General features: G+C 41.8%; 1 protein-coding gene across 1 annotated transcript in view; it reads right to left on the bottom strand.

Annotated features, from left to right (window-relative positions):
- Window positions 1-26,953, bottom strand: part of LOC103355931 (xylosyltransferase 1) — an 89,974-nt gene that overhangs the window by 10,939 nt on the left and 52,082 nt on the right. The window contains exons 3-9 of the mRNA XM_008279896.1: window positions 23,694-23,866; window positions 23,309-23,511; window positions 17,753-17,833; window positions 14,838-15,054; window positions 14,225-14,401; window positions 9,422-9,687; window positions 4,425-4,623 (exon numbers count right to left, since the gene is read on the bottom strand). Of these exons, the coding sequence (XP_008278118.1) occupies window positions 4,425-4,623; window positions 9,422-9,687; window positions 14,225-14,401; window positions 14,838-15,054; window positions 17,753-17,833; window positions 23,309-23,511; window positions 23,694-23,866 (1,316 nt within the window). The remainder of the gene's footprint in view (window positions 1-4,424; window positions 4,624-9,421; window positions 9,688-14,224; window positions 14,402-14,837; window positions 15,055-17,752; window positions 17,834-23,308; window positions 23,512-23,693; window positions 23,867-26,953) is intronic.

Here is a 26,953-nt window from a genome sequence, read left to right as displayed (position 1 = left end):
AGGACTCCGGCACACATGAAGCCACCAGTAGCGAGAAACTCTTTCTTCCAGTACGAAAGTAGGTCAAACAGGGATTAACTTCTGGCCCATTTCAGCCTCAGCCTATAGCCTACGGTGACCTCCACACTCAACCTGTCCCTTCCCAATAAGCTTTGGCTTACGACCAATTCCCAATCACGCCTTATGACCGCTCACCAAGTCAGAGGCTTATGACCTTCTTTCGCTTATAGCTACTTAGGAGAGCATGCTTTTGTTGAACGAATGCTGATCTAGCAAACCTCCTCGTGACTTGATGTCCTTTTTTGTCAGTTACTCCATTTTCTGTACATGTCTGGCACTCTGTTGACTCACACTTTCCACTCACTCAGAACAATTATTCTAATTTTCCATTTTAACCAGCAATTACTAACAGACATTGCTAATTATAGAAGATTTAACCCTCACTTATCCCGTGCTGTTGACCTGACAAATGGAAGGAGAAAATCTAACGTCTGATAATGAGTCGTACATTATACATTTCACTCTTATTACTTTTCTCCACATATGCCCCATAATTCACATCTATTACCTGTATCACTTGTTTCATCCTCTGCTCAATTCTGCTCCTGACTTAATAGAAAACATAAAACACTCCCATCTCATAATCCAGCTCTATTCCATTTCTTCTCTCTGACCTGGCGACCCTGCAAACCTTTTCTCCACGTCACTGGCTTGCCGGCGCCTACTGTCTGACACTTCAATTAAATAAGGCAGGTCAATTTGATCGAGCAAGGGCACGGACACCACTCTACATCTGGCCCTGCTTAAAACCATAGAAAAGCCCCTCGAGGCTCCGTACAGAAGCCTATTAGTGGCCCTTTTTTTGGGAGGGGTAATCAAACACAGGTGTTCACCAGCAGCACCAGAGGACTCCCCAGGGGCACGGATCAGTCTACCGAGGCACTATGGGTAGCATGGATGGATACTAATAAAGATACATAGCAGAAGGTTACAAACTAAGAATATTGTGTGATGCATCGAAACCAATTTTTAATTAACAGTTAAAGATTTTGGGAAACACACCCATGCGCTCGCTTGCACAGAATTTGATGAGAAGATTGACGTTCCATTTATGTCTGTGCCATTGACAAGCAAGCAGCTGGATAGTTTAGCTTAGCTGGAAACAGCTGGTTCTGTCAAAGTTAAGAAAACAATCTGCCGACTAACACTCCCGAGATTACAAATTGACATGTTATGGACTGTTTTGTTTTACCAAAAAAGAAAACTTTGTGGGTATTATTTACATTTGTGGTATTTTACAATAACTGCTACACTGAACAATTGGGTACTTGGTCTTGTGTAATCATAATGTAATAATAAAATGTAATAATAGTTTAGATCTATTATATTCAAAATGCAGAAGGAAAGCAAAAGTCCTAACTGAAGTTCTAGTAGTTTAATTTTTCAATACTTCGTGTGTCCACCTTTGTTTTTGAGGACGGACCTGATGCTTTTGGGCATGTAGAATACCATATTTCTGGAGAGAAGTTCTGCCATTATTCAGAGATTTTTTTTTCTTCTTTTCTTTCTGCTGGAGGAGTTATGTTTCTTTGCGTTCCTCCACAAAATACCCCAAAGGTGTGTCCACTGGATTCACGTGACATGCTTGGCGAGGTCACAGTTTCACATTTCACTGGTGTGACTTTGGCAGTGTGTTTTGTATTGTTATCATGCTGGAATATTCCTTTTTTGCCAAACTTCTGTACACTGGGAGTCATCTGCATTTTAGTATGTCCACAGGGATTCATGATGCCATCTACCAATGCCACTTTCCCTACAACTTTTGCTCTTATGCAGCCCCATACTGTCACACTCACACCTCTGCTTCACTGTTAGGACTATGCATTCACTGTGGTAACCTTGCCACTTTCAAACCAAGCATCCTAAACCCCATCTGAGGTGAACAAATTCATCATGGACCAAATAATGTGCTGACAATATTCATCAGGCTTCTTTTCAAGTTTCATCTTGTAGTTTTGTTCTGAACAGAGAGCAAAGGATTTTCTTAGATGCTGTCCATAGAGATTGACACTATGCCCATCACAAGGTCCAAGCTGTCACGGAAGCTCTAATTTCCACTATTAAACGCTGTGACATATCTAAAGAACTTGTGTGTCAGTGATCAAAAGTGTATTTATTTTGTTGCATTGGGTTTCTACTTTGGGGGCTGTAATGTTTTTCAATTTGGTCTTTCTAAGGTATTTGTTGCTGATCGCTAATACAAGTAAATCGTCTGCTTGTCAGCTTAGAAATAATGCAGTTTTTGATGGGTGAGGTAGTTTTGAATCATTAGTCATTTAATGGCAGTTTTTATTTATTCATATTAACATGACAGTAAGTTTGCAAGTTTGTTTGTGGCCGTATGTCAATACATATGTCTATAAACAAATTTTAAAAAAAACAACCAAAAAAACAAAACAGAGGTCTGCTTTCAAAATAGAAAAAAATATGAGTTGAGACCTAAACAGCAGGGGTGTTAAACTTAAATTGCTTGTTTTTTGAACTATACATTGAGACTGTGTACACTCCAAAGCTTTGAAAATGTATGTCAAACAGCAACATTCTCCTTGAAGATAAAACAGAAAGCAGTCTAGAAAAACTAGACCGAATGTGTATCTCTCCTGTCTGCACTCTAGATCGATCTCTCTTTAGGTTTATTAGGATACATTTTGATATCATATTTGCAGCATGTTGATGAATCAAATTATTAGGCTCCAATTTTGCACACTTGTTAGAGAATTAAATGATTTCTCTGGTCTCATGAGATGAATCTGGCCCTCGGGATTATATACACAGCAGGCTGATGTGGCTTTTTGTCTAGATTTCACTTTCACACTTGTATATAGTTCACACACATTCAAATATATAAATACAAAGGATAAGCAGAATGACAGGCACCCTTTAAATGATCCAAAACAATAGCTGTGTAATATCAGCTGCTGGAAGCTAATAATACAAATATTTGTTTTCATTCTTTCGTAATGTTTGAGGCTGTAATTTGTGGGAATGGTTGAACTGAATTATTTTACATAACAATGCCTTGTTGTTGTTTTTCCGTCTACATAGTATACATAGCGTACATTGCGGTAGAATGAGGACTAAACCATCAGTCAAAGTCAGTCATTCTACAGTATATGATTTACCCAGCAGAGCGTAGTATACCTCTCAATGTCAAGTCTGACTTGAGGTGAAATACTAATTTTAACTGTGCAGGCTTTAAATGGTCCTACAGTAAATCATGCTATAAAAAGGCCCATAAAGGCAGCTGGAAGGCAGCAACAGGGGAGTGAAAAGAAAGACATATCTGTCTTTCTTTATATCTAAAAGAAGACAGGGAACACATTGTTAAGCCAACCATATGGTTTATCTAGCAAACTCCAGCATATAGCTTTACTATAATGGTTCATATCTGCTACGTTGACAAAAAGCGCAGAGCTACTGCTGCGATGCCACGCCGTCGTATTTAAGCTCTTTCAGCTCACGTTTTGAATGACAGATGGACAAACTGAATGACTGACAGCCACTGCACAGTGCCAGACAGCGAATGCTTTCTCAGGCTGAGCATCCAGATAAAAGCCACAGCTCACATCACTTCTCTGTCACTCACGGTTTCATAGGCTAGACACACAAACAGGGCTTAGCGAGAGGGAGCCGCATGGCGGCTGGGTGTCTGGATCCCTTTGTGTTCTCTCTGAGAGGGCCGGAAAAGGTCAAACAGGGTCAAGGTGTGTCCAGGTGTTATGAGTGTTGTCCACAGGCACAAACAAAGCAAACAAATTCATTCACTAATTTGTTGACATTTCTGCCTCCTACAAAGCTGTGCATGATAAAGCAGAGAGAAAGGTCAATTTACATTCAGTCAGTTAATTTTGTCCTTTTTAAAAAGACACTCTGTGTCTGTCACATCACAGCCGAGTGGCTGTACCCTAAACAGGCGTTGTGGTAAACAGAAACACAGATTAACATAACAAGACAATCAGGGGAAGCATTCCAGTGTGAAGGTGAGAAGACGTTCTATTAGGAAACAACAAATAAGCAGCACATGAAGCGCTCATCCCTGTAAACTTGGATGAATTCAATCAATTTACATTTTACAAGGCCATTACAGGCACCAGCTTAATTGCATGGAGATGCGCTGCTATGAGTCTTGGCAAGGGTGCCATAGCAATGAATATAAGGTCACCATAGCAATGAGCTGTATATCTCACCTCTAATTATATGCTGAAGAGCTGTGTTTTTCTTGTGTGGTGCTCAGACTGTTAACAGAACTCATTTTCTGACACTGACAATGGTTGACTGACTGTTTTGTGACTCATGCCAAACAAGTGACTTTAATGCAAATTAAAAGTAAACGCTACACCACACAGGCTAAAATGCTGACTCACCTCTGCGAACTGCAACCTGCTGAACGTGCTGGTCAGAGGGGTTGTTAGCTTGAAGTTCTTCTTGGGTGCCACCCAGGTCTCCATGGTCTCCAGCTTGCTCGTTGCCAGGTTGGTGGCATGGTGCTTGACCAGGTAGCCTTGGAACTGGTCTGCCTGGAAGTAGAGGTGCACTGACACTGGGTGGCCCATGGGGAAGTACCTGGCAGAGCATTGAGAAAGTGAGAATCCATTAGCAAACCTGATAGCGGCTGACCTACCTACCATGCTGCTTTTCAGGGCTAGTACTGTAAGGAGAGAAGAATATCGAGATTCATCTGGATAACGTCTGGAGGGAACCGGCCTTGGACATGCTAATGCGGCTGGATGCTAATGTACGCTTGCAGTGAAGGTTAGTGGGAGTCACTGTGCTCAGTGATTGTGAGACACGGTGGACATTAATTCAATGACCTTTAACAGAAATTCAATTGGTCAAAGACATGTGTCTACTGTGCAGATAATTCCCATGAAATGCTACTTGCTCGGGTAGCTGGAGTTTTTAACTTATTGCATCTCTACATGACAATTACAGTTCATGAAGGGTGAGGTAAGAATTGGTGAATGCTGAATTAAAGCTCAAGTAGAAACCTCGGAGTAAGTAAATAATACATCTCTTCTATGCTAAATATTGCTTTACAGTGTGCTGGTTGCTTTAACATGTGCTCCAGTTCTGAAGTGGAATGAATGGCTAAAGAAGACGCGTGACAGTCGGGACCACAGTGGTCTGAAGATTACAGAATAGTCATGGCTTGTATTGGCAGCGGATTCAGATTAGTCAGACTTCTGAACACCACACACTCACAAAACCCAACTAAACACATTGCAAGTCTGCCGAACAAAGTTGAACTGGGTCATCCAGTCAGCTGAAGCCGAACGGAGGTCTTGCCCCCTCTGATTAGTCTGTTGTTTATTTGTGTCTTGCTTCATACGTGGCAGAGGGTCGGACCCTCGGGGCAGCCAGCCGGAGTGACTTCTGGAAAAACAAAAAGGGGCCAGGGTGGGCACTGCTGGGGAACACTCCACAGCTGCTCTCTTACTCTTTTCTCGCCCAGATTTCTCATCCCTCTGCTTCCTTAAACTCCTCTTTATTCCATTTCTTCTGAGCACACACAGCTTAACACACAGAGTTTCTCCCTGCTCCCCTGTGCCCACGGCCTCATCAGTATTCCACAAAAGGACCAGGAGTCAACCCGTCCTGGTAAATGCTACCCTGACAAGCAGAACAGCAAATATTTACACCCACAAGGATAGCATTGCACACTCCTTCCTCTGTTGCTCTCCCTTTTTGTTTTCCCGTGTCTGTCTCTCTTTTTCCTCCTCTTTTGTATTTTCCCACCTGCCTTTTCCTCTTTGCTCCTCTCCCCTCCTTTATTTTCCTTCTTTCATCCTGCTTTCTCTCCCTCGGCTCTCGTCCCCCCCCCCTCCAACTCCCGCCCCATCGTTCCCAACAGAGACGTGGCTGCCAGTGTGAGAGGCAGTGAGAAGGGGGTCGGGGCGTAGCCTGCACAGAAGCTCCATTCAGCCTTTTTACTCCACAGTCTCACCAATTGAGTCACAGTGGGATGCTAAAAGAGCCAAATCGCTCTCTGTGTCCTTTTCCTCTCTCCAGCTCCAGCCTCACACCGAGGTTGACCCGTCCATCTGTTGGTTGCACATCTGAATTCTACATGCATGCAAAATACGCGGCCACACACCGACTTGAGGCACCACACTAACTGAGAACTTTGCTGTGACTTGCTTTAAGCAAAAAAAACAAAAAACAAAACTTGATTGGTTTTAATTACTTGTCTAGTAAAATTCCAGATCAGTAAAACATAAATAAGACAGCTCCAGGCAGGCCTCGTGTAGTCCCACCACACACATTGTGTATTTAATTACAACGCTAATAAACCACACTGTGGCTGAATTGCAAAATCACAAAGCAATTTAGTTTTTATTTCTCTCCCTTTTTTTTTTGTTCAGCTTGTTCTAAGTAATGCCTCGCTGCAATTCTGTGACTCATTGTAGCTCGCATTATTTATGGGTTAGTTTCTAGTTTTTGCTCATACGCTTCATGAAATCGTATCATACTTATCTCGCAACATCTTAAAGGTTATTATTAATGCTTTTATGTCTGTACACTGCGCTGAGAATGATGAGATGTGATGTATTATTCATGGCTTCCATCCAGTAATGCTGCTGAGATCAATTAATGACTGAACAATCAGCAGGACTAGCATGATTGTGAGTTAAATGATGGCATCTTATTAAGCCTTGGGAAATGAAGAACACAGTGTTAGAGTACAAAATCATATTACAGCATATGTAACACAATATAACACGGGTATTCAGTTAGCCCCAGTGCGTTTCTGTTATGTGTAATTACACTAAATTCACAGATGAAAATATAAAATGCTCCGTCTGTTTCAAGATGAAATGATCTTTATCGCTTTCTATGTTGCAGCTTTACTAATACAGATGGAAATTACACATGTCCTTTGGTAAAAACTATCAAAAGTATGAGTGTACATGCACAAATGCAAGATTTTGTATGGCGACATTAATATTCATCGATAAAACTGTATGAAAGTTAAAGGTTTTACAAACTGAGCAACAACATATCTCATATTTGGCTACCGTCTTTGAACTAGGAAAACGGTGGCACCTTGGAAGTTGGTAAAAAAAAATCCTTGTTACTGTGCAGCAGACATAACATTTTTTAATCCACATGGTCAGAAAAGTCTTTGAGGATTCTGGGAATACCTTCAGACCGGCGGTAAATGTTGCTAAACAACATATTGAATTTTTTAAAGATCGCCAGGTACTTATCTTTTGGAAAAACCAGGCACTTGTGGGCCTCCAGTGCAATATAAATACATGAGAGGCACAAGCTGGGACTAATGTTGGGTGAGCTGGCAGGTTTATTTTTCTCTTTTCTTCCTGTCATTCACTGTGGGAAAATACAGGTACATGCATATTGGAGATTACTGTCCAAAAAAAAACCAAATATAAAGTTCCCCCAGTAAAGGCGGGCACAAACAACCTTGATCATCATTCCTTTTACTCTGAATTATCTACCTTTTCTGTGTTTGCTTATTGCAAGGTGAATTTAAATGCAATTCATATTATGGACTAAGCCGACGCACAAACAGTATTTAAACAAATTTTAATCAACTTTCAGTTTGCATATGAGGACTTTAAGTTTGACCTGAACTTTACCCAAAAGGCTTAATGGGACCCTTAAATGTCAAAGCAGCATTTAATCTGTTTGCATTTGCTTAATATCTGTTTGCACAAACACCAGCTGTATCCCTGGGCGGACACAGTGATGCTCATATACACTAAAAAACCTGACCAAGGCTACACTTCAGTTTGTGCATATACAGTAACAGAAAGCAGTAAAAACACGCGTACACATACACACATCAATAACATTACTCACGAGCTGCTTACATAGAGATTAACACACATGCAAAACCTACACTACCTCCACACATGCAAATGTTTACTGTAGTTCTCCCTGTTTTCTTGATCTATGACCTCCTCCCTGCTCAGCCATTTAAAGCTGTTACATGTTGGCCGTTTGAGAGCCTCGCTTTCTCTCTCATATAAGCAAACACACACATATGCACATGTATGTACAAGCCTTTTCCCTGCTCCTGCTCGCCACTTTAACAGATGCAGCGTCTGAATAGAAACAGCTGCGGCCAATGGACGGTTTTGAGGTCAGACAGATGGAAACCATGAAACCAGGCTTTCTTTCACTGCTTGACTTTACCTGCAACATTTCACAGAACACCCACAATGCAGCAGGCTGAGTATCTGGCAGCGGACGCCTCGCCGTACCGGAGCCCAGCTTACGAGGAGCAAAAAAACCCCGCCTCGGCTCTCATGCGGCACGCACCAGCCGAGCTGATCGCTTTCGTGTTGCCTCCTAGATTTACAACAGCAGGTGACACTGCTCTCCGAGGCTCCACGATTCAGTTTCCCTGATCATTTTTGAAACTTTACTGTGCAGACTGGCAGCTTGGATGACGGCAGACAAAAACTACAGCAGATCAGAGCACAGTTTGTCTCCATATATTATTAAAACAACTGCTTTCCTTCATGCTGTTTTATTTATTTCCTTTCATTCTGACTGATGTTGGAGAAGAGTGAGTTTAATGTCTGTCAATGCCATTAAAATGAACATAAAGATATCATTTTAGTGTATATTTCCTATTGTAGGTTTATATTGTGTTGGGTTTTTTTTTGCATGCGGCTTTCTGTCACAAATACGCAAATTAGCAATTTACACCTTGGCGTTCTCCTTTGCATCAGCATATTTAATTTGTCCTGTTAATCGCTTTGCATGTAGGACTCATCATGGTGCAAATAAACCACAGCAAAACTAAAATGCTCCCACACCAGATGCTGCTCTAACCATATGTTATTGAAACCCTTACTGCAATACATGACACTGAAATGTTCCATTTGCCTATTAAATATGAAAGTACAGTGTGGTTTTTTCCTTTTCATTTTAACCACATATGTTAACAGCACTCTTGAATTCATGCATTTCCACTAATAATACACTTGCCGAAAGGCCAGCTTTCAATGCTATGACCTATACGCCCTCAATATGTCAGGGATAATTGAGTGTCATATTGTGTTACAAAATGAATAGCATAACCCAGACTTCCCAGTTGCTGATTGGAACTATCCATTGTTATCCTATTTCCGTGACATGCGATCTATGTGAGACAATACATCAACAGAGCAATAAAAGGCTTTTATGTACAGTATGTTGTTTCTCATGCTATTATGGGTGTGGTGGCCTTTTGACCATAAAAACAGACTGAAGTGCACCTGTGCATGTAGGTGCAGGTGCGTGATGACAATAATGATGATGGAACATACGTAAAAGGATTATTTGCATGTACAGAAATCTGTGGGGACGGTGCGGTGACCTTTGTGTGCACGCAAGTGTTCACAAAACCAACCTGCAGCTGTGATCCTTTGGGTTCCCCTGCAGCGAGGCGGCAGCCCTGGCCAGGCCCAGGCGCGAGAAGGAGTGGTAGTATGTGAGCTGTGTGTCCGACAGGCTGGCCACGCCATCTGGCTCGTCGTACACGTTCTCCCAGTAGGAGTTTAGTGCTGTCGTTCCCTGGGGAAAAGGTCCAAACAGGTAGGCATCCAGCTGGTTCACTATCTCCTGGTTCACACTGGCTTCAAACTTCCTGGCAAAGAAGGTGGGCCGCACTGTTTGCTGCAGAGGCAGAGAGAGGAAGGAGGAAGGAGGAAGGTGAGAAGAGGAAGGGAGGGAGGGGAGTAGGAAAGCAAAGCAATGCAGGGACAGATGAGATAAAGAGAAGAAAGAAGGGAGATTAAGAAACGGTGGTGTGCCAGGATGTCAGGGGAACAAATGCGATGTGTGAGATGTGCGTCGAAGTGACGTGTGGAAAAAGAAGAGAAAGAATATGCAGATAGCAGGTAGAGTAGAGGTGGTTGAAGGTAGCAGATAAAAACAGAGAAATCTTTAATGACTCGTGTATTAAATCAAAGTTACCCTCTCCTCAGTCTCGCTTTTTTTCAAATTCTTTTGCAGCACAAAAGGCGCCCTATCAGTGGTTCCCAACCTTTGGTCAGGACCCAACAAGGGGTTGCAAGATAAACTGGAAGGGTTGCAAGGTTATTAGCAGATTACCCCACCAATTTATCACTGCAGTTCAGCTGAACCAGAAATTTTATCTACACTATTCCATGCACTCTTCTTCATCCAATCTGGTGCCTGGTTACCCACAATGCAATTGTACGAGGGTACTTCAAAACATTCTCTGCCTCGTGAGAAAAGTCACAAAAGAAAGACTGTTCTTGCTATTTTTTTCAGCATGGTCTCCTTTAGCTTCAATGCACTTGATCCACTGATTTCAAACTTCACTTTGCCTTCGTGGAAGAAGGTCACATCTTAAACCTCCAGATCCTCCTCAACAGCATTCATGACATGATTCATCATCATTCCAAAAATGGCGACTAAACAAGTGGGATTTCAGTTTGGGAAACAGATAAAAGTCAGATGGTGCAGGTCGGGTGAGTACGGTTCATGGGGCAACAGTTCAAAGTCACATTTGGATACCTTTGCTGCCTGTGCTGTGTGGACGGACATATTGTCCTGGAGCAACAGCAGCCAGCTCGAAGCTTCCTATTCTTTTTTTCTTTGCTTGCTTCAAACATTACAGTTTCTGTAGACAGTGATATAAGTCTACATAGTATACAGTTATGCCCCAAAATGCTAGTTATGCCCCTTGTTTCAGGGTGAGGCTGAGAGCTGTTTGAAGTGCCTTTGTATGTAGCTCGAAGTGGTTAATGTAACCTCGGGTCACTGGCCTTAAGTAGTCAAACAGTGATATGGTATGTTCACTTCACTTTAGCTTGACGACAACATCATTTCATGTTGCTTCCCCTGAAGCCACAGAAGATTTTATGCAACTGTTTTACACAAAATGAATAAGTTAGTACTACTCAGAACCTGTAAACACAGTTTGATATGTAAAAACAGCACAGTTTCTCTGAAGGAAACAAGAACAGTAGAGAAACTTTCCTGGTATATAAAGTTATGCTTTATTCTAATATTTGCATTTTTCTTTTGGTAAATTTCTGGATACATTGGCTTCAGGACTAAAAAACTCAGATAACACAGAATAAAACAAAACTAACAGACATAGCACCAACGAGCTAAAAACCTTATGACCTCCGCTGTCTAATACGCTGTTGGTTATTCTTGTACCACCCAAACAACTCTGACTCACTGAGGCCAAGAGTCTACATAACCTCTGAAGGAGCCCCGTGGTATTGGACAACAAGACTTTAGCAGCAGATCCTTTAAGTGCTGTAACTTGTGAGGTGGAGCCGCCACAGATCGGACTCGCTCCAGCACATCCCCCAAACACTCCGAAGAGAGAGGTCTGAAAAAGGTTAATCACATCACGATGCAATTGCTATTGATGAAAGGATTTTGGGTGCATCACTGGAGTTGCAAGTCACTCCGGGCATCAGTGTCAGACGGCTTCATTACAGGACCCACCGTCTATATTAGCAGCCAGGGGTATTTTACTAAGAAAGCTATGAAGGAGGTGCAATTATAATAGTAGCACTGTGATTTCACATGCATGACCTTTTATGTATTTATCCATCCATTTACCATGTCTTTTCTTGACACTTCTATCCATTTGTCCGCTCTGTCTGGCCTCCTTCATCCATGTCTTTTGCCCCCTCTTTGTCCCTGCTACCCTGCTGCTTGTGCCGTTAATGGTGCATCATGAAATGTGTCACCTCCACGGCTTGGCTTACACACAAAGAAATCTTTTCAGCCCCAGACACCAAACTATTTATCAATACTCACCCGGCACCAAACACATACCTGCTAAAAAAAAAAAAAACCTTAATCAAGCTGAGGCACAGTTCAGAGAGTTCAGCTCTTTCTCAGGCCGTAGCAGCAACTGTGGAACCAGATGATGCATTAACTCCTGCTATCGGCTGGAGATATCAAATGAAATGCAAAAGGGGGGAATTTTAGAGTTTATTCTTTCACACATCTTGTGTTCTGACATGCCCTCTGTGCACTCATCTGGATGCACTGGCCTGTCACAGCCTGTCTTTCCAACAGACTTCCCAAAAGCACCTCGTTCTAAAACACACCACACAATGATGCACTAAGACAAAAGGCCCGTCGCCCTCTCTCTCTCTCCCCACTTCCAGAATAACCTCTCCTCTGGTAGGTGCACTTCAAAATCACTGACTGAGAAACTTAACAGTTGTACCTTGAATTATAATTCTCATCTGCAAAGCAAATTGAAGTCTATTTTCTTGTGTGTACCATCTCCTCTGCTGAGGTTCAAAGAGATCGCTCAATGGGATATTAAGTCCTATTAATACCGGGAAATGGCTGGCTTCTGCAAAGGCTGCTTTGTTCCCAGGGTTGGACTTCACTGATACCAGGGTGCCAACCAGACCCAGCAGCAGTGCCAAGGAAGCCAGGGTAATGTGTTGGCACTGAACTGCCAGAGACTGAGGCGAGACAGACGGCAGACGGATTTGGCAAAAGGAGGACTGAGGTCAGTGTGACGGCTGGTATGTGGAGAGCCGGAGAGATGAAGTGACTCACCGTACTTGAAGAATATGACTTAAGGATATTTAACCGAGGCAGAATGTTTGCAGTCACTTTGCGCTACGGCTTTTACTTTTCAGAGAAAAGTCAAACTGCAGCGTTCTCAGGGGTCCTGGAGTCGCTGCCAATCAATCACTTTCACTTTGAAAAGCTAGCTGACCCTCCTCTCCCTCACATAGCCAAGGCAAAGAGGATCTAATTGGAATGACTTTTTAAAAAAAACATTCCTGTCAGGGTCATACTAATCGACACGTAATTTTGCACATATTGACTGTGAAAGCTGTGGGAACACACTGGATGCTGAGGTTGAAAGGACAGACCTAGAGGGCAGAGAATTTAGACTGACTGCTGCTGATTTCCCACGATGCACTGAGGTGTATGTGCTGTAAACACCCACTGAACGTGGTGCATTATTTTCATGTTCATTTATGCATGCTAAAGGGATTGCCTGATGTCTCTGATTGAACATTAAATTGATTAGTTTAGTACTTTTTAAAAATTGAGATGTCAGATCTTTTACTTTCTGAGTTTTGGTCTCAGTGTTAGGAAAATATGAACATTTTTATGCATGAAACTGCACAAAAATTACAACATAAAAGCCTTAAATCTGCTGCATGGCTTTTTGTCAGTTTTTCTTCCTGCACAGTTTTCTTTAATAAGCACCATATTTTCCTCAAAATGGAATCGGCCTTTTTTTTTTTTTTTTGGTACATCATGTCATTACTATTTTTATGACTGAAAACTACTTGTCCGTAGAGTCAGTATTATTAATAACTACTACAAATATTTAAGAAGAAATCTCACAAATACAATCAGCTTTTAAAAAATAAAAAATAAATGCCATTTTTTCTCGAGGATATTCTTCAACTCCAAATATACTTTTAAGCGAATTGTGTGGGCTTAAAACACACATTTTAACTGGTTACATCTAACAGGCAATTTACTGTGACATACTGTAAACTAAAGGAAAAACTAACCTGGAGTTTGTAAGGTGCTGGGTCACCATGTACCACCAATGGCTTTTCCTATTGAAACAGTAGCAAGCTGAGCAGTCTTTGTAACTGAAGATCCTGCCATCTGTGCCCCAACAATGAACCCTCTTTCAAAGTCAGATCTTTTCCTCTTACCATCTTGCTACAAAACTAAAATCCTGGCCTGATGAGCATTTTAATACATGCACATATAAAGCACGGTTGGGCATTTAATGCTTAATTGTACAATGTAGTGCAATTGTGTAGAAAGATCCACATTTGTTGTGCTTTTGAACTACTTTATGCAAGTTTTTCCTTTAATTTGTCACATATCTCTCTATGGGCATAGTCGATCTCTTTCCAGTATTTTACATTTTTAAAATGCAAGTAAAGTTCTTCTGCAGCTATTTATGAAGGTATTTTAAGTAAAGTTTCATCCTGTGCTATAATTGTATCAGGAAGTTTGCCCAGGTATTATGTAACTAAAAACTAATTCATCATTATTTGTTTTTTTAGCAATGAAAAGAACACACAAAAAAATAAGGACCAAGCCAGAAAATATGAAAGGCATTGAGACTCGTTTTATAAAAACTTAGAGTCCCAGTTTATCGATCACAGAAAGCTGCCAATAAATTTTTGCTGCACTGCACAGTTGTGTTGTGTATTACCTGGAAGCGGTGGAAGTCTGCAGGCTTGAAGTCATTAGGAGAGCATCCGCACCAGTCCACGATGTGCTTGTACTGGCATTTACAGCCCAGTTTACGGTTCCAGTTGGTGATGCGCAGATTGTTATCCACCATGCTCTCACAGTGGGCGCTGTTCTCCAGCACTGTGTGGAAGAACGACTGGGAAATGAGAAACAGAAATTGGATAGGGGGAGGGAGGGGGCGGAAGAGAGCAGAAAGACAGAGAGACGAAATTAGAAAATTGTATACCTTTTATTTTTTACACCATCCAATTCACGAGAGGAAATAGAGTAGTAGCAGAGAAAGGAGATTCACAGGAGCTCATGATAAACATTCAATTTCCCCACAGAGATCATTCAATTCTCATCCAATCCTTGTATACGGTTGGAAAGTCAGCCTTTACATCTTCCCTTCACTTTATGATTTTATGTCCGCCTTTTTTCTTTCTTCCCCTGCAGATCTAACACAGCAATAAAAAGAGAACAGTGTATACAGTTTCTATAAACGATGCAGTGCAAGTACAAAGCGGCGCTCACCTGTCAGTCAAAGATTAAGCAACACTTGAACCTGTGAAAGAGGTTTCTGTGTGCGTTACCTCGGCAGGCAGCAGAGTGTAGGCGTAGAAGCGCTTCATGTTGGTGACCAGATCGTCCTTGGAGTTGATTACATATTCCACGAACATGCGGTTGAGGAGGAACCAGTCGGATCCGCCATCCACAGAGATGCCTTCTGGTATTTTGCGGTCGCCCAGCCTCCACATGTGGGTGTCGCACTCAAAGAACAGGCGATCCAGACCCTGCTTACGGATAAACCTGACAAACAGAAACACAAAGGTGGGATTATTAGACTGACTACTGAATACATTTCACCCTCATCCTACCCACTGAGGTACCCCAGATGTACAGTCTTATCTCACAGGTGCTTTTGCATTATTGCAATTATTCCTGATTTTGTCACTCATTTTCTTCCTAATGACTTCATACAATTGTTTTCTGTTTCTGTTTTAATTAGTGCTTTTTCTATATACAAATGTATTGAGGTCCAAGGAGACCTCGCTGCTAAAAACATCCCAATTATGCAGTTTTGACAGAATAAACTATTCAATGAGTTCATGTTTGCCACTAATTAAGAGTATCACACACTATCAGGGGGGTTGAGGTAGTCTGTCAGTCATTTTCAAGGTGATAAACATAGATTTTCTCATGTGCTGTGACTCTAAATACTACTCTTCCTTAAATAAGATAAAGTTCAAACTTAGAAATGCAACATGTAATTTCATGATAAAACATCTCACAACTATTAAAGTAAACATTTGTGTTATATTATACCAGATAAGTCTGAGAGTGTGTGGCGTGGATGCAACTAACATGCAGTCAGAGCCTGATCAGGACATGATGTGGGAAGAAGCACAAAATTATAATCATTTTTGAGGCTGCAGAGAGTTAGAGGGAGGGGTTTGTTCTGTTTTTCAGAACTCCAAGATGTGCTTTACTGTAATAAACCCGGAGGGCATCACTTTAATGTAGTTTTGCATCATAGCAATGTTTATAAAGAAACAAGGGCAAGCACTTGAAGATATTTGGCATTGCAGAGAAATGCAAACATAATGCAAATATTGTTGACTAAAATGACTAATAACTAGATGACACCCGCATCAAAAGATGGCAAACAAGCTTTTAAGTGTCAATGTCACTGGGATGAAAACCATGATCTGTATTACAGAAAAGTTTATATTTTCTTTTAAATGCAAAATGAACTGTCCTAAAATAGTAATCCCTCCCACAATGTTATGAATTGAACAATATTTTGAGGAGATGAAAGGTAATATTTTATTATTAGAATGAGGGTTAAATTTAAAAATTAGTTACAGCTAACTATTGGTGTGAATTCATCTGTTTGTAAAAATAGCAAAATCCAGGGGAAAGTCTTCCTATAACTTTTCATTTTTATAATTATACCATTCTACTACCATATTTATGTTTTACACAACATGCAAATTAATTGAAACTTTCCTAAAATGGTGATCTTTATTTTTTCAGATCACCTTAATTCCATAACTAATTATGTTTGAAGAAGAAATCAGGTATTATTTAGCAGTGATGGTTGTTTCTCGTGGTAGTTTACTCCTGGAGGGGACCCCAGTCAGCATCTCTTGCATGTTAACAACGCTAGTAAAATGAGGGTTAAACATACAAATTAGTTACAGCCTACTATTGTTGTGAAATTCATCTCTGTTTCTAAAAATACCAAAATCCAGGTGAAAGTCTTTTCTTCTTTCTTTTTTTAAAGGGGGGAAAAAAGGAATTTACATAAAAACAAGCTCTGTAACTTTTGGTTTTCACACTGTTATGCATAATCAGCACCTCATTTGTATTTCCTCACAGTTTCTTGACTCGTTGTAAACAGAAGATTTTTTAGCTGCGTGTGTCACAGGGGGACCTGGTTTGCTATAAGCTGCAGACAACATTGTCTTCTGGCAGGAGGAAGCACAACTTTTAGAAAATCTTTTACAGTCTGGATCTGCTCTGTCTAAATGAAACTGTGGTATCATTTTAATGAAATATATTAAGAAATACACATGAAAACCACTCAGGTGAATTAACAACTAAACTACCACAGCATGTTACTTCCCTTTGCATTATTGCAGAATTTGTCCCCTGCGCTTGACCCCAACCGACTGGACAAATGCGCTGCTCGCACTTGTCTCGACACACTTTACAGCTAAAGAGTGTCACCCTGCATACATAATGGCTGGTGTTACTCCTGTGAACGTATTGAGTGTTAGATGTGGGGAGTCAAATTCAGGTCAGCCAGGTCAGACTGTTCCCCCTGTTCTCTGAAAGACTGTTGACGTGCTGAACTTGTGGCTCACGCGGTCACATTTAAATACGACGTTTCACAAATCAGCTGGTTGATTCTGCCAGTGTTTCAATTTGTCATCCAAACATATGCACATACTGGTGGATTACCAAGATCATTATTGTTGTTAATCAGGGTTTAAATCAGGGAACTAAATAGCTACACTGTCATCAAAACACCACTGAATAAAATACTGTGACTGCAAACACAAAAAAAGGTACTGCTGACTCACGCTGACTCATGCGTACATGCTGGACTTTCATTTTTTTTTTTTTTTACATTTTTTTTCTTTTCATGCGCTTGGGGGTATTTTTTTGCCCACAGTGTTTGGTGATGACTGGTTTGCCACCGGGGTGTGATGGGGCAGAAAGCACGAGGGCGGCAGGGTTGTTTCAGCAGAGACGGCCGCTCTGGCAGCGACCTCGCCAGCTCACCCCACCAAGAAGGTTAATTAATGAAGCCACAGATGGGAGCTAATTGTATTATGATTCAGTGACCACACTGTGCTGGCAGGAGAGCGCTGTGAGTGCACAAAGGTGCTGTGTGTGTGTGTGTGTGTGTGTGTGTGAATGAGTAAGATGGGAAAAACACAGAGAGCGAAGGAAAGCATGGGATGTTGATTAAAATAAGGCTTCAAAACGTGAGTCTTACCTAGCATTGTCCCTGCCGTGGGACTTAATGAAGTTCATGTCTCTGTATTTGGACAGGAAGGCCACCAGCTGGTTATTGGTCCTGAAATGGAAACAAAATGACTTACTTTTGACTGGGAAACATCTGGTGAGACCTAGTTAGAAGTGGAACATTGATTTTGTAGCACAAAGTATAGTTTTGGAGGGAATAGTTATATAGTTCTAACACTGTGTCCGTCACTTAAAAGTTCAGCTATCTTGCTATATGCCAAATATATTTAGAAATATGTATGTATATGTAAAACATTTTGACTACTAGCACTTTGCTCAAAAACTACTAATTTATTATTCCTTGTAGCCCTTTTCCTAATCTACCAAACCCGTTGAGAAGCCTACATTTCTCTCCATGTTATTTAAATCCTGCTGCCCACAAATTCAGCTTCACACAGAAATACATCACATACAACTATTTTTTTTGCTTGAAAGGCCTATAAATTGTATTTTCCCAATATTTCAGTCGGTGAGAAGATCCTTCCTGAACACACAATTTTCTGCAAAAGTTTTCAGTTGTTTCACACCAAGATTTATGCATTTGTGTTTTAATCTGAGCTCTTCTTACAAGTTTGAAATGGATAGAAAAAGGTGATGAATGTGTTTCCACTGTCAGTGATCTGATCATGACTCAGCTGCCATCCTGATTAAACAGATCAGCTGTGTTTTCAAGGGACAAACCTATTAAAAATAATTAATAATGCTGTTTATTACACCAAAAGTAGCCCTTTTCAGCATGGGATACTTAAAATCTTCATTCAGACAAAACCCCCACAGTGACATAGATAGACATGCAATATTTACCAAACATGCAAGATTAGACAATAAGTAAATGCCAGTAAGTCACACAATGCACAATATTCTATAAATCAACCAAAAACTACACCTAAATCTGCTGTGTAACAAATGATTTAACTTCAGTGTTTAGGCTAAGCCTCTGTGAGTGATAGGTCACCTGTCTGAAGCGAAGAAAACAACACGTCGAAAATTAAAATTCGATCCAGACCTATCCTGTATCCGTGTCGGGGATAGTTTAAAATTATAAGTAATTAATGAAGTCACTGCTGTTGTTCCATGTGTGCGCAGCTCTCTTCTATTCGATCCTGTTGCTGTCTGAAGCTGCAGGTAGGAATTGTAACTTGGAGGAAATACTCCTACAAACATCTGGAAGCAACAAACTGAACTTCAGCTAGTGTTTACTTTTGTTAACGGCTGACTCAATTTTCACTGCAGTAAAATTTTATTTTTAAGAGCATTTTTATTGTCGAGCAATGTGAATTAGAAAGGTGTTTGATGATATTGGCTGCACACTCTGTCTTCTGTGATGTTTTTGAACTAATACTGGTGCTGAAATGTGGGAAAACCCTCCAAAAATCACACACCTCATAGTATGTTGCTGGTGTGTGCAAACATGTTAATATGATGACATGTGTTTCACACCTTTGTCATGCTGAAAGTGATACAGAAATATTAACAGGGCCGACCGAGTTAGATTGTTGTTGCAGCTTTTGCAGAAACGTGACCACGAAGCCAACATGTTGGGATGCCGTCAGATTCATGGTCAGGAGTGCGTGTCTGAAAGAAGCTTAAAACTCTGACTGCAGTGTATTTATTCATGAATATTCAAAAATCCCCTCCAGACATGTTTAATGCTAAAATTACATAATTTGTGTCCTACGTTGCGACCAAGTTGAGTTAACTTGTTAAACATTGCTCTCTATGATGTACGACTATGCAAACATTATTGAATTAAAAGGCAACCACACAATGCAAAATGTCTGGAAATGCATTTTAAGTGTATTTGCATTCGAGGTTCCGAGTTTCCACCTCACAACTGTATAAGCTGCAAAACTGGACCACGACTGGTTTCCAAAGATTTAAGGTGAGCACAGAGAAACTTTCTAGCCTTCCAGTATCAAACTCCGCCCATGCATCATCCTGCACCGTGAAGCTCAAACACTCAAGTGAAGTAACAATAACAAAAACATATTTTTTGAGCTGAGGCCGACTGTGACGCTACACGGAATTACTTGAGATTTGAAAAACAAAATGCCCAGTGGCTTTAAGTCACATACCAATCAATTAAAGACCGCCGCTTCTTTCAGTATCAGTCCCTCGGTCCCTTCAAGCCGTTAAAGCTATTTAGGATTATACAAAAGATTCTGCTATCCACGATTTTGATGAATGACTTCATGCTGCTCGAACATTGTAGAGCAGTCTACTCCTTCATACACAGGCCAGACAGGCTAAAAGCTTTGCTCTGCAGGCTATGCCCCAGTCAATGGTTCTAACATTTCATCTGCGGTGGAGCCTTTCATGATGGCTTGGCTTGCCTTTCGAAAAGAGCAGCGAGGCTCAAGGATCAGTGGGGGGAGGGACAAGCGCATATTAATGTCATTTTCTCTTGAAGGAGCAATTTCACAGCCTGGGGGTCTTATCTTAGGAGGTCCTGAGCCATAAAGCCTGATGATGTGCTGTACAGACACATGCAGTCCTCTGTGTCTCTACTTCCCACACACAAACGCACGCATACAAGTATCTGCTAGTATGCACACCGACAATACGATGCACGGAGACACACAAATGCTGGTAGGCACACACACACACACACACACACACACACACACACACACACACAGAGCGAGGGGGAATTCATGTCAAGCTCCAGATTTGCCACCTGAGTGGTCACCCCGTCCACTGGGTCTAGTTTGCTTACTGTCAGCCCTGTGGCTGCTCTGTCTCACAGTGGTATTCACACGCACACACAAATACACACACACATGCACACACACACACACACACACACACACACACACTGTTGCGAGTTTAAACCCCAACTCACACCTAAAAAATGTGCACCTTTTCACTATCAGAGCCAATTAAACTTTAGGATTATGCCACTCTTTTGCTTCCAAAGTCTGTTTTATACTGGAGATTTTCGGTACACTGCTGCAGGAGGGAATGGCTGAATGCCAAACCTGACAGACTATGAACCCACACTGCAGCCAGACTGATGAGAGATGGATCATACACTCATCATCTCTGTCCTGGAAAAGCCGACAAAAAAGTTCTGTAGCTTCAGCGAATTAAAAGTCCCATTAGAGTTTTTGAACAAGATCTTGAATGAGTTGTAATAGGTTATATGGCTTTCTTTCTTTCAAAGCGGGAAATGACACCTTTCACTTATGGAACAAAGCTAAAATACGAGATGCAACACTTTTTTTTTTTTTTCTCCAGACGCAAGATGACAAAGTGAAAGAGATTAGAAGATATGACGCCTGCAGCCAGTCATCGCCTCACAAAGCTCCGACTTCTTAAAAGCTGCTGTAAAGTCTGTGAAAAGGGCTTTGAAGGGAGAATAGGAGGTAAAAAGCAAGGAGACTGTGTAGATAAAAGCTGGGAAAGAGGGCTGTACTCTCTGACAAAGCAAGCGTGTAACTCATCCTCTGGCCTCTCTGGACACACACACACACACACACATGGTATATCTCCCCCTGGACACACAGCCCCTCTGCTGGTGTGAGGGGCTCTGGAATTGGCTTTGAGAGCCATCCATGCGGCAGGACAGACATTATCAGGGAATTAGAGGGGAAATAATGCTTGTCTCCAGTCCCACTGATAACAACAGCAATAGTCAGGGCAGCACAGGGCAGCGGAGCCCCCCGCATTCCTGCCTGCAACTACGCAGCTCAGTCACAAAGGAAACGCCATTCTGTGACCAAAATTACTGCATCTTAAGGAAATACTAGTGCAGGTTGGACAGTTTTAGTTGGATACAGTTAATAGGATCAATGTAAGTAATTGGTTATGGCTTGTAATTAACTGACAAAGGAACTGGAAGAGTAACTCAAGTGGTTGTAGAGCTTTTGCAGGTTGGCAAGAGTGAGGCATCAACTTATTTCAACATGCTTTTCTGCGCTAGTAAGTCCAAAATGATAATCTAATGCTGATGTGTTTATTTCTGAGGAAGAATGTCTCTTTTTGCCGAATCCTCTTCCGAAAGAGATCGGAACGGATTGTCAGCTAAAAAAACCCCCCAAAAAACAGCTGAATGGGTTTCAGTTTGTTGCTCGAGGACAGTCGAGGAGCAGGATGCTTGCTCTCGCGGGGGGCTTGAACCCAGATCTGCCACTTGAAAGGACAACATTTGCAAGTTAAACTTCTATATACGTGTACAGGCTTGGTCAAATCCAAGCTGTGGTTACAAATGCACTTGCTAAGCAAAGATACAGGAGTGCAATTTACATATTTCCATATTGCATGGATCCGAAAACATGCAGTTCTCTCTCGTTTCCCTTCCCTAACTGCTTATTCTTGCTCCTTCGCCTCTCCCTGTCATTTCTGCCTCTCGGCTCCCTCTTTCGCTCCATCAATCGTTTCGTTTCTCAACAGATGGGGCTTAAAACCTCCACTGTCAGCCCTTTTTTCAACAACATCACCCTCATGCAAATGAGGAGGCAAAAGACAGGAAGAAAACAGTGTCTCGACGCGCACACTCACAAATACCTTTAATCATGCATTGACAGACACACAGACAGCCTAACAGGCATACCGACACGATGAATATGCACAACTGTACGCAGACAGGTGCAGAGGCAAACTGAACTATCCAGATTTAAACTTGCGCTGGTGCAGAAACAGAGACACACGTGAAGGCAAACAGACACAGACAGCACGTCAGCAGCATTCATCGATATGGTGAAAACAACTAACACAAGACTGAAACCGCCCATGAACAAAATCCACATTTGCTCCAGCTTCTTTGCTCCAGCTGTAGAGACATCAGATCCAGCTTCCTTCCACCCAGTGGCCATTACAGCGTGTCTAAATTCAACTGGTGGACATCTGGCTGTGCAGGAGAGATAACTCTTTCCTTAATAGGAGGATTTTAATTGGCTGCTGCAGAGCTACATCAAAAACCCAGCAGACCCTGAACTCCCAGAAGAACCATAAACTCACATAAAAAAAAAAAAAATAGAATTTACAATAGGCTATTTGCATGACTTCACGTCTAGTTCACATAAACTTTTTAGCTTTTAATTACTTTTTACAGCCTCTTAATAGGGATGTTTTCGAGTGGAGAGATGACTTTCGGACCATACAGTACACAACAGGCCAGCAGAGTCAATAGGTATTGACCCTGGGCAATTAAACTGCAATCAGTTCACCATGTAACCCATTCAATGGAGTGCAAGCAAGGAATCAGGCACTTGGAGGAGAAGGTGTGAATGAATAGTGCTGGAGAAAGCAGAGGTTCTACTTCATTGATCTGTTTGGTTTGGAGTGACTGTGTATTTAAAGCTCACAGTTAACCACAGGAGCTCAGACTAGTGTGTATCGAATTTCTTCCATATTGGCTGAAAGTGGGCTGCTATTGTGGTGACTTCCTTCTTAAGGCAAAAATCATGTTCAGTGCTCAGGTTGTGACCAGGATGCTTGTCCATAAACCTTACATCATTTCTTCAAAGTCACATGACTACCTTCCCTTTAGGGCTCCTCACATTCCTCTACTGAACCCCTCTGTTACCTGATTGGGTAGTCGGCGGCACTGAGATTGATGAAGAAATCCCAGCTCCAGTCCCTCATGGCCAGCAGGTCAGTCATGCTGCGGAGATACATGGTGAGCAAACTGGCTCCACCCCAGATGGTGGCCATTCGCCAGGGAGTCACCCTCACGTTGGTATACTGGGAAGCCAAGGCCTGCACCTGCCTGTGCAGGTAGTTAGAGCGCTGAAACAAAGACATTAATCACACACCAATTAATATTCTGTCTGATTCCAAGAGATTACATTTTGCTAGAATAGTAATTGAAAAATAAAGAAAATATAATTACTTTACTTAACAAAGGAGTGAGTTTAAAAGAGCTCACATTAAAGGAAGGGCGCTGTGTTTGTAGGCTCTCTATGGCTCACCTGATCAACGTGTATGTAGTAGTAGTGGGAGATGTGGTAGATGGCTTTGAAGAGGCGATTAAACTGGCGAGAGGCTCGACCGTGTACCACCAGGACGAACGCTATTCTCACTGGTTTTGTTGGAAAGCTCTCAGCAGAGTCCTCGTCCCACTGGATGTTTACGTAGGCTTTACCTGTGCAGGTATAAAAACAGCATGTTTATGTATCCATAAAAATGAAAATAAATATGTTTTTCACTGCATTGAATTCAGATATCATTGCCTGAATCCTTCATTAGTAATACATTCAGGGGATGCTTGCGTGTTTGATTACTAATTCAAATCTGTTGCTTAATGGAAGCTATGAGAGGCCGCACAAACAGCAGTCAATATATGATGGGGAGCACCTGTAAATATCTCCGAGGGACAAAGACAGCAAATGCAAAAGCATAATGATTACAGTTAATAATGATAATTAAATGTTATTCTTTTATTAAACAATAAACACAAATAGCTAAACAACAAGGTTGCTTAGCAACACAGTGAGTACCAATTCTGAGCGGTGATTAGCATATTCATAATAATTAACGGCTATGTCGCAAATGAATATTCACTGGGTATTTTAGATTGTGTGTGTAAGTGTGACACAGTCTGAACTGAGAAAATGTGTGTTTTATAGCTTTGAATTAGGAATCTGTTGAAGATGTACAGTGAAACTATAATACCGTCCTTATGTTTTCAAAAACACTGTAACAGGAGGTGGGTGTATAAGAAGGGTGACTTCTTTCCCAGAATTATGCACGGCGACAAGAAAGTCGTGTCATATCTGAAGTACTGATAAATAAGTGAATAAATGAAAACAGAAATGTCAGATAGCTACTTCAGCCCTTTCAAAAAAACAGCACCACAAAGCCATGAGTCACTCATCCATTTATTACATGATTGAATTGGAACTGTGACAATTTCAACCACACAACACCCACTGTAACGACTATCCTCCCTCAGACAGGAATCCTATAAGCGATTCCGCTGGGACTGTCAGGGTGGAGCACCGTTTGACAATGTGCCATCATTCCTCACAGGCAAAACTCCCAGAAGAAGCCTTGGATTTTTTTTTTTTTGCACAAATGGCAACAATAAGCACAGAGGCAAACAAAACCCTGGTCGCGGCCCGCCAGGCCACTGTCCAATGAAACAATTCCAACAATCTCTGGAGGGCCATTGCTAGTCTCACATAGCTCCATTGTGTGGTTTTGTACCACCCTTAACCGCTGCAAAACACTTCAAACTTACAAAAAAAGCAACCTTCCTCGAAGCAGTTCTGCACCGTCAAGTCCCCGAACATTATCGCAGACATTGTTTGTTTTTAAATCTTCAGTTATTACAGCAAATGTGTACACGCAGCTTATGAGACATGTTTGTTCATAGAACATGCCTTAAGGAGATTAATGACTATAATTTGGGACTTCAGTTCCCAAGAGCCTGTCTGTGCTGTGGAAGCAGAGGAAGCTAAGGGAATACTGAAGAGGGGGCTGTTTATTCCCCCGAGGTGACGTTTTCTCAAAAAAAAAAAAAGCCCCTCCCGGCTCATTGCGATGTCTGAGCCTGAGGTCCTGTAATTACTTAAAATTTAAAGGCAGGCGTCTCCTCTTCACAAACTGGGCTAAGAAGGCCTGGTCCCACCTTGTTTCAGCTTGTTTCATTCATTCAAATTCAAGGGCAGGTGTCCAACATGGCTCTCTTTAAAGGTTGACCACAGGGGTGAGGCTAATGACACGCTCCCTTGGCTCCAATTGGCCGTGGCTCCTGTCATTCACTCACACTTAGTTCTTGCTGCTCTTTCTCTCTCGTTCTCTGCATGTGTGTGTGTGACAGCTCAGGGGGAAAACTGCTGTGGGCTATATCAGATTGAACAGTAATTGGTGGCCAGCTAAGAAGGTTCACTGGTTTGCTTTGCACACGGATAATTGGCCAGTCGCTTCACAAAGCACTTTGAGAGTGTGTGCTATGCTAGCTAGCTGAACTAATGAGCACTGCTGTGTGTGTGTGTGTGTGTGTGTGCATGTGCGCTTAAATTTTATTGTCAGTTTTGTTAAACGTGTGTTTGTCTGCAGAGGAATTTCATGTGTGAGTATCCTGTGAACAGACTATGCACCTGAGGAGACCGCAGGACTTGTCGCAAAGAAAAGACAGAAGGCCTCCTCTTGAACTCATCACTCTTCATCATGCTTCCCTTCGCCATCAATCTTTTAAACTGCCTTTCCCTCATCTGCTATCACGCCGCTCTCTTCCTCCATCATCTTGTGTAACTTCGGGCTCTTACCCACCCTCCATCTTAACTGCTCATATGAGAGGTTAGAACAAGAGCTGAGCTATATCCCAAAGGGCTTGTACCAAATTGCATTTGGAAATGTCTCAGGGATGGCGTCTGCTGCTGCTGCTGCTGCTGCTGGAAACCATCCATGAAGTCAGGTGTGCAGATATAAACCACAGAGGTGGATTTGATTTATACCGATACAATAACAAACTTAATTTCCTTTGCTTTAAACCTGCTGATTTTGAACTTGTAAGGAAGTGCAAGCGCAACACTCATATCAATGACCTTTAGAGTTGATCTGATTTGTCAGCGAACAGCTTTGACTTGGAGCTCGCGAACATGTCTGCTACTCAACCCACTAAGCCACAATCATCCCTAGCTAATAGGGATAGAATGATGATGGTTCTGGCCAATCATCGGATCTGATTCACAGCATTTTTTCCAATTACTGGTGTCGTTACTTTCAAAAATAATCCCAGATAAATTAACTCTACTTATAAAAAACGCTACTTTGGCTCTGATGTCATGCCCCTAGCAGGATGAGAGGAGGCTCCTCTCCTGTGGAACCAGCTCCCAGTCTGAGTTTGGGAAACAGATTAAGCTTAAAACTTTCCTTTTTCGTAAAGCTTATAGTTAAGTCTGGCTCTGGTGACCCTGAACTTTAACTTAGCTATGCTGCTGCAGGCCAAGGCTGGTGTGGGACTTCCCATGATGCACTGAGCACATCTCCACTCTCCTCTCTTTCACTCTTCATGCATTTATATGTCCTTACTGCATCACTAACTTTGTACTTTTCTCTCCTGTAGGTCGTGTTCTGTCTTCTTTGCAGGTATCTCTGGCTCTGGAGTTACACATTTCTGATCTGCAGTTACTGACCTCACCAGCCTTCCCAATGTTTATTGTTCTTATTTTTCTGTTTTCTCTCCCATTTACCTTCACCCTAGCTGGTCAAGGCAGACATCCGC

Source organism: Stegastes partitus, unplaced genomic scaffold, assembly GCF_000690725.1.
Source record: "Stegastes partitus isolate 25-593 unplaced genomic scaffold, Stegastes_partitus-1.0.2 Scaffold176, whole genome shotgun sequence".
Lineage (NCBI taxonomy): Eukaryota > Metazoa > Chordata > Actinopteri > Pomacentridae > Stegastes > Stegastes partitus.
This window is presented reverse-complemented; position numbering and strand designations above follow the sequence as displayed.